Genomic DNA, 8,952 nt, shown 5'->3' on the forward strand with positions numbered 1-8,952 from the left:
TTCAGTATACTCTCACTGCTTTTGGTCCCTGCCATGTTCCTTTGATGCATGAGACAGTTTCCTTCCTGGATGAAGAAGGAAAAGTTCAGGGCCCTTCTCTCCCACCCCTGACGAGACCCCAAGTTGTCATCCACGAGCAGCTACTCCGGCTTCTTATTGAGTTCCTTAACAGCCATGACTCCAGAGGCTCACAAACCAATCTCGGAACCCAGTGGCTTTTGGCAGAAATCCCTCCATACTTAATTACTAAAATATCAGAATTCCAAAGTCGTGCAGCCGTGATTGTGGCCATGTGACATCATATGCTCTTCATAATCAGCAATAGAAAACAAATTATCTAAGGATGCCTTTTCAGCAGGTCTGATTGTTGGGGGAAAACTCCAAATTATAATGGTGGGTCTTTTGTCGAAATACTGAATGTAATCAAAGTAAAGAGTAAAGGGGAAATCATCTGCCACACCAGCAGGGGGAGGGGTGGGATGGCGGTTACTGGGGTTCTTGGTGGTGGAAAATGTGCACTGGGTGTTTGATCATTATATGACCGAGACTTAAACCCAAAAGCTTTGTAACTGTTCTCATGGGGATTCAATAATAAAAAAGAAAAATAAAAAAAATTTCAAGGTTTAAAACATTTTTGATTAATTTGAACAAATGAATGTTTGTATATTACTTGAGTTTCCATGACTAATTAAAGAGACATTAAAAATGATGATAATTTTCAATAAAAAAGGAAAGTTTCAAATAAAGGAAGAGATGAAAAATGCTAAAGGTCATAGTCAAACTATTCTACCCTCTTTAGAAGATTAGAGAGGTCATCTAGGAAAAGAAATTGTTTTGGAAGGTAAAACCTGGGCATTTGCAGAGACTGTTTTGACCTAGGTCCACAGAATGCTGTGATGTCATCACTGAGGTCAGAGAATCTTTCAAGGGCCTGGCGCCCTTTGACCCTTAACAGACCTGCACTATAGTGAGCTCTGGGCAGTGCTGCTGACTCTCTAGGTGCTGTAAGGCCTTCAGCCCTTGAGGAGACATGGCCATTTTAATTTGTAGTTGATCAATTCAATGAATTTCCCAAAAGCCAAGAAGATTCAACCTGTAGGGAAACAGGAGGGCAGTGGGCATCTTTAAAGGGACTAGCAGGCACCATGAAACGGCGGCAAAAGAGGAAACATTTGGAAAATGAAGAATCGCAGGAAAGTGCAGACTGGGGAGGAGGTATGTGCTGGGGGACTTGTCTTGTGTGCCCAGGTCACTGGCCTACTCCACATTTTCCAGGGTGCAGGCGTGGAGGAAGCTGGGAGGGAAAACTGTTTGTGACTAAGGATCAAATCCACCTTTAAATAGGTGTGAAGGGTGATGACACAAAAAGTTCAGAAATCCCCAAATTGACAGGAAATGGAAAGTCAGCCCCTACCTGGGCCTGCTCAGATCTCACCAGACTCATATAAGATTGGGGTAACCCACACATGGATGGACTCAGATGTCACTCTTTTAGTCTCTTTGTTTTTGCTCCTTCACTTTTTTGTTTGTTTGAGGGTCATACTTGGCTTGTACTCAGGCTTTACTCTTGGCTCTGTGCTCAGATATAATTGCTGGCAGAGTTCTGGGGCCCATATGCAGTGTTGGGTTTATTGAGTGCAAGGCAAGTGCCCTACCTTCAAACTATCTCTGTGGCTCTCCTTCTCATCATTGGATCTTTCCCTGGTATCAGTGACTGTGGTTGTTAGGCTCTGGAGAGAGAGAGAGATCTTTGGAAAGAGAAACCCAAAGATTTAAGGGCCTGGTTAAAAACCATCTTGAAACATAATGCTTCCCCTGGAACATAGGAGAAAAATTGGTTTAGAAATGGCATCACATGGGAAACATAGAGATTTTATTCCCTCTTCAGTAAGATTTACCAGTTGATCCATGCTAAGTGTGTACATCCTTGGTGTGATTCCCCAGAGCAGGGGAAGGGAAGGACAGGGCATCCAGACACTGGTGAGGGAGGTACATCAAGGCCCAGGAAGAAGGGGTTTACTTTTCAGGCTGTGTTGTAACTTCTTGCTTTGGTCCAGAGAGCAGGAGTATGGACAGGCATAGGAGGTATGATTGAATATAATATAGCCCAGAGAGCCAGCTAGAAATTTCCAGGACCCTGATGTCTACAGGCTGAGCATCACAAGGGAAGGTGGGAGTGGAGCAGGCTTCTCAGCAGTGGCTGGGTCAGGATGGGGAAGGCAGTGATTGCCCAGACCTTCAGCTTCAAAATCTGTGTGTGTGTGTGTGTGTGTGTGTGTGTGTGTGTGTGTGTGTGTATGTGTGTTAGAAATTGCTGCAGGAAGTTGCAGATGGAAGTTCATCAGAAGCTCATAAGATGTTAAGTCTCTCTTAAGGTTCATGCCATGGTGTCAGTCTGGTGATTGGTGACACTACACCCACTACAGAATCTTTGTTAAGGGTCTATCATACAATGATCACTCAGGCAACCCACATGCTTTAGTGCAGTTACACAGACGCAATTTCTTTATTCAACCACATTAAAACCCTTGAGGGCCCATGCACACATGATTACTATACTATGTTCATACACAGTCCATGGTTATCCTAGGCTTCTCCTTCTACAGCCAACTCTGGAGAGAACATATATATGTATGTATATACATATATATGTATATATATTCAGGGTTTCCAGATAGACCACACCACAAGGCATGCTTCTAAATTTCACATAAGCAATCTTTCAATATAAGTATGTCCCTAATAGTGTTTGGGCTATATACTAAAAAGTTATTCATGATTTGGGACTGGAGTGGGTAAGGCACTTGCCAGGCATGTGGCTGACTTTGATTTTAACAATGGTATTGCATATGGTTTCTAGTGCACTGCTAGGAGTGATCCCTGAGCTAGTGCCAAGAATAAGCCCTGAGCACCACCAAGAGTGCCCCCCAAACAAAGGCAAATAAAACAAAACTATGGTTTTACTTGAAATTCAGATTTTTACCCAGTGTCTTCTGGTTTAGTTTGCTAAATCTGGCAACCCTTTAATATATTCCACCAACCAATATGTTTTATACTTAATATATCTGTTTTGAGAGTCTGTCATCCCCTGAAAGAGGAATTAGCATGATCAGAGTCAAGGAGAGTGGAATAAAGCCTGATATATAGTAGCTGCTGGTTGCTATAAAGTTGAATGAATGAATGAATGAATGCCATAACTATGAACCTTACCATACTGATAAACAAGTTTCATGGTACAGTGCATACATAGATGCTCCTTCACACACACACATATACAAACATACACACACACACACACACACACACACACACACTTCTACTCTGCTCACCACATGAGTGGCACATCTCTCCAGCGTAGTTGATAAACAATGCACTCTCACCTTAGATATACTGTCACCACTTAGACCCACATTCTTAATAATACATTAACAAAATAATCATTGATTATAATTAAATATTGTGGTTTCTATCAGAAACCAGACTTCAAGGCTGGTGTATTTGCTGTGCCTGACACATGTCAGGCCCTCTGTAAATATTTTTGGAAGGATGACTGTTAGAAAAACATGCCCAACACTCCCCAACACTCCCTTTCTTTGAGGCTCTCCTTCCTTCCTCAGGAATATTCACGTCACCAGAGGAAGCCTCTCAGCGTGGATCCAGTGGGGTAGCCAAGGGCTGGAATCTAGGAGTCAGGGAGGTCTCCTCAATCTCTGAGTACTTCTCCTGTGTTTCTTTTCCACGCAAGTTCCTCCATGGTGGTAAGGTTGCTGGGCTCCTTGGGTGCACATGGGGCGTTGGGTGGGGAAAGAGCATGCAGATAGAAGCATGAGTCAGACAGAAAACTAGACAAGGGAAGGGATCAGGTTTATCTTGAGAAGAACGTCAGAGCCCTTAGGTGAACATGGACAGGAGCTCAGCACAGGAGCACGTGAGCCCTAGTGCCACTGTGATGGAAACAAAGGAGTAGGGGCCAGGAAAGCATGGCACTTTGCACTGTAGCTCTCAGAGTGGGACCAGAGGGTGCACCTTTGGAGGAAGTTTGAAGGCTTTACCTTTGCTTTGCTTCCAGAGTAGTAGTTTCTCAGTGCAGGTCTGGGCACTGGAATGGACCATCTGGACCAGGTGCACACCGCCTGTCTCACATATAATCAATCACATTCCACACTCACCTGTTCTCAGCACACACACTAAGTGCAAATGCATGACCCACAGCACCATCCTCCTTCACCCCAGCATTGCACAGGGAAACACATCCATGCTACCAAACACACACACACACCTTCCTCCTAGCACCTCTCTTGGCCAGTCCCTCATGTACTGCTGCCCTGACTCCACCCCCTACTGGCAGATACACAGGTGAAGTTTCCCCAGATGCAGCACCCCATTCTTGGACAGCCTCACTCACAGGCCTTCCCCTCCTGGCAGCCCCCAGATCCTTGTCTCATGTTGTTCTTTACCTTTTCCAGGAATATGGAGATTACATCATGATAGTTCCCAGCATAGATCCCCCCTGTCCCAGGTTCATGAAGAATGGGAAACTGCTCCTCACTCCCAGCACATCTCCTTCTTGTCCCCCTCTTCCTATAAGACCTGTATTTCCTCTCTATATGTGAACAAAGAAGAAAGTGGCATGAAAATATACTATATGAAGGTACAAATGCAAAATGGTGTAGCTGTCTCTTGGGAGACCGAGGAGACCTCCATGTTTGTTGAAAAGCTGCCAAGGATGGAAGAAGGGACCATTCCTGAGGACGTGGGGGTAGGTAATACTCCGTCTGATGTGTCCACCAGAAACCTCCTGTCTGACAGCGAACCCAGCGGGGAGGAGAAAGAGCATGAGGAAAGGACCGAGTCAGACAGCCTACCAGGGTCCCCTGATGTGGAGGAGAGGCCTAGGGCCAAGACACCTGACTGGCTGGTGACTGTGGATACTGGCTTCAGGTGTATGGCTTGCTGTCGGGTCTTCTCCACTTTGGAGATCCTCCAGGAGCATGTGCAGTATGGGATCAGGGAGGGCTTCAGCTGCCACATCTTTCACCTCACCATGGCCCGACTGACAGGCACTGTGGAATCGGAGAGCATGCAGGAGGAAGAGGAGGGTGATGGGATCGAGGACGAGGATGAGGAGAACAAGGAAAAGGCGAAAGAAGAGAAGTCACAAGAAAAGGAGAATGATGAGGAGCCACCCACAGGGAACACCCTTGGCCTGAAGAGACCCTTGAGCCAGTGTCCAGGCTGTGTGTTTCATTCTTCAGAGGACAGGAAGTGAGCAAGGGCTGGGACCGCCAAGGGACTGGGCCTTCTCCAAGCCTGTACTGTTTCTCCAATGTAGGCTCATGCCTCTGTAAGTGAGAGTTGAAGGCTTTGTCAGCTCAGGGAGCAATGGAAGGGAGTGGGGATAACTGGGATTCTTGCTTCTTGCTTTGGTATGTCTCAAGTCATGAATATAAAAGGGAATTTCTTCAGAGATTTTCCAGCCCTCACAAGGAGTTCTGAGAATTTTCAAGGGTCAACAAGAGCACCTTTCCTCTGTCACTAAGATATGTTTTTGTTTTGATTTCTCCATAGCATCTAAGATTGAGGGGCCAGAAGATCCTGGAAGATGGTATGACCTTCTATTGGGAGAGGTATGGCCCACGGCTGCCATGCTGTTCTGAACTCATGGCATGAAAATGAAGAGTTTAAGGGCAGGGTCTATGGGACTGTGCTGGAATATCCAGTGGCTCTGAAGTGACAACAACTTTGGTATATCCAACTTTGGTATATCTGCAGGGGTAAAGACCTCCATGTACTTGGTGGAAAAAGTGGAGAGACTTGAAAGTCTCTCAGTATCCCCAGGCTTGAGCTCTAAGAAGGCATACTCCTAGATGCCCCTTGAGGCAGGAAGACCTCAGGAGTGGTATAAAAAGAAGATATGGGAATTAGAAGGACCAGAGCTTTGAGGTTACAGGCCTTCAGCCTGAGCTAGAATATTACCCTGGCCCTTAGACATTGTCCTATGAGCAAAATGGGAATGTGGAGAGAGAAACATAGAAATGTGATCCCAATAGGTCTGAGAATGTTTTAGAACCTTTAGTTTTCTATAATTTTCCCAGAGACAAAATTATTGTGGTATGTGATATGCATGGTTGTGCTTCACAAAGGAGAAAGGTAACTGAACTCTTATTATTGCTTCTTATCTCTTTTATGCCCCATTTGTTTTCTTCCAGGGAGAAAAAAACCAATTAAGGAAGTAGCAGCAGACAGAATGCCAATAGTATGAAGAGAAGAAAAGGACCAGTACTAAGTCAAAATATCAAAATTATATGCAATAAAACCATTTTCCAACTCTTTCACTGATATATTCTTTAATTAAAATTTTTCTGTCATCATCTGTCCACCCATCCACCCACCCATGCATCCAGTTAATCATTGACCATCCATCCATCCATCCATCCATCCATCCATCCATCCATCCAACCACCCATCCAACCATCCATCCATCCATGCATCTATCCATCCATCTTCTATACCCTCTATCTAGTGGTTTGTGAATGAGATTTCATGTAAGCACAAGCTAACTACCAACCTTTTATAGAAGCAGCAATATAGAAACTTCCGGGATGGATTAGGCTTCTGTGTGACAGTTTTCAAGGCTAGATACCAGATTTCACATGAGAACCTGAAAAACAACACCGAGTGCAGACAAAGCATTTGGCAAATAGCAGGTACTGTGGAGACCATGTTCTTGAATGAATGGTGATAAAAGCACTGAGAATGTCTCCTCAGGTCTGTCCTGGAAAAGCAAGAGTTAGCTGAGGCTTCACAAGGAAACACAAGGAAGAGCAGAGCTTTGTCCGCACTGAAACTGTGATGTGAATGTGTCCTTGCTGAGATGGTGAGATTGGGGTACCCAATCCTCATCAGGATTTCTGGGAAAAGATAACTGTACTAGGGGTTTGAGCCAAATACTTCTAGTTTTGACTCTAAACATTCTTATTCTAGCTTTGCCAAGTTTTGGCCCTGTCATCTCTGCACTTCATCCTCCCACCACTGTCACCAGCCTCTGAGACTAAGGGCATCTAGGAGATATTGAAGACTCATTTGGATGCTTGAGGTTATCCATGACTTTCAAGGTGATGGGGGTTGTGGGAATGACTGGGGTGCTGGGGGATGTCTTACCAATCTGAATAGGGTTCAACCTCAGACTTTAGAAGGATTGATGAAATTAAAGGGAGATAGTTTTTGGAATTCAGAAAGTATGTCAGTTTCGTCAAATCCCAAAGTCTTAAGGGTTTCTTTTCAAGATGTGTAGTGGGTTTGTCCACAAAGTTGTGTGGATAGCTGATTGTAGATGGAATCAGTTTCAGTCTGTGAGTGGGTGTTGTCAATATTCTTCCACTAATACCAACAAGCATGCTTCCTAACTGGTTTCCCAGCCTTTATTTGCTGTATCCCCTGTACAACCACATCCTTTGCTTTGAGATGCCCAGGGTCTCCTTTCCTTGTCATGCCAAAGAATTCAGAATTTGTGGCTTCCCACCAATCTTCTAGATTCATACCACCTTCTGGGGGTTCCATTCACTATCAGATATCTCTTCATATTCTCATGTCTTCTCAATTACTCTTTACCTTCTATGGAACTCTCTTGCTCTCCCACTCTGAACCCTAACTCCTGCTGCTCTACCCCCTAGCCCAGGAGCCATTTTCTTTTGCCTCCCTCTTTCCTGGGTCCATTTAATTCCTCTTCTCTCATTGGAATATTTCTTACACTTTTTAAAAACATTGATTCATCATTAGCTTACGAGCTGATTGAAGTACAAGATTATAGTTTCACATCTCTGCCTACACATAGAATTTTCCACTCCCATCACCAAAGTCCCATGCTACTGCCAAATTCTGGACCCCTTCCTCCTTTTTCTCCCTTACCTTTCCCTCTGGTAACCACCCTGGATTTCACAGAATCTATGAGTCAAGTTTTGTTGTGTTTTGCCTGTTTGTTTGCTTTATTTATTTATTTATTTACCATGTGACTGAAACCATCTGGTAATTGCCTTTCCCTTCCTTATTCTACTTAGCATAATCTTCTCAAATTCTATCCATTTTAGCCCATCAGGCACAATTTTATCTGTGTTTTTAAAAACAGCAGAGTAGTATTCCATCGAATTTGTATGCCAGATATTTTCTGTCATTTATTTGTTGTTGGGCATTTAGGTTGAGTCTGTGTTAGGCTTTTGTGAATAATACTGCTCTGAACATGGGGTGCGGATAATGCTTTTTGAATGATTGTTTTCATATCCTTTAAATAAATACCCAGGAGTGATACTGCTGGGTTATGTGATATTACCATTTTAATTTTTGTAAGAAATCTACATACTGTTTATTGAAATATTGCTTCCTTTCTCTCTTTCACTGACTTATTCAGACAGAGAGGTTTTGTGGCATGTCAATTAGTAGGCTTCAATACGAATATGTTCCCTGTAGCTCCTGCTGAAATAGAGTTGATGATAACCCTGTGAGAGGGTGAGGCAGGGGCCTGCAGATAGGATTCGGAGGGTGGGGAAGAGGTTCTGACCATGTTCACAGAATCTTACTTGTGCCTGCATGGATAAGGAAGTGGGCAACTAAGGTTTGTGGCATGCATGCTTTGCTAGCTGCACACATCTACCACCTTAGGTCTTTATGGGTCTGCTGACACAGCAGATATTGAAGAGGGCTCTGAATTCCTGCTCAGAATAAAATAATCTTGGAGCAGTGAAACTATCCTTGAGTTCATTTGTAAACTACTGGTTAGGATTCCAGTAAAATAGATGCATGGCAATGACCCCTCTTGGGGTCACTTGGAAATCCACTTAAAGGAGCTGGAAGAGAGATTGGAAATAGATAGGGGTTTCTCCTCAGTAGTCAGTGACGCAAACCTTGCCACACAAAATCTCTGGGAGGCGCGATTGAGTATGGAGCCTTCTGACCTAT

At 44.1% G+C, this 8,952-nt stretch overlaps 1 protein-coding gene across 2 annotated transcripts; it reads left to right on the plus strand.

The window, feature by feature from the left end:
• Positions 1–1,145: 1,145 nt before the first annotated feature.
• On the plus strand, positions 1,146–5,316 carry FAM170A (family with sequence similarity 170 member A). 2 transcript variants are annotated; one of them, XM_056124824.1, is made up of 3 exons: positions 1,146–1,215; positions 3,618–3,758; positions 4,467–5,316. In XM_056124824.1, exons 1-3 carry the CDS (start codon positions 1,146–1,148, stop codon positions 5,267–5,269), a joined length of 1,014 nt encoding a protein of 337 aa, XP_055980799.1. In that variant the 3' UTR covers positions 5,270–5,316. The 2 variants fall into 2 exon arrangements, with proteins under 2 accessions (XP_055980799.1, XP_055980800.1); XM_056124825.1 differs by lacking the exon at positions 3,618–3,758.
• The last annotated feature ends 3,636 nt before the right edge of the window (positions 5,317–8,952 follow it).

The sequence above is a fragment of the Sorex fumeus genome, unplaced genomic scaffold (assembly GCF_029834395.1).
Source record: "Sorex fumeus unplaced genomic scaffold, SorFum_2.1 ptg000051l, whole genome shotgun sequence".
In the NCBI taxonomy this organism is placed as follows: Eukaryota; Metazoa; Chordata; class Mammalia; order Eulipotyphla; family Soricidae; genus Sorex; species Sorex fumeus.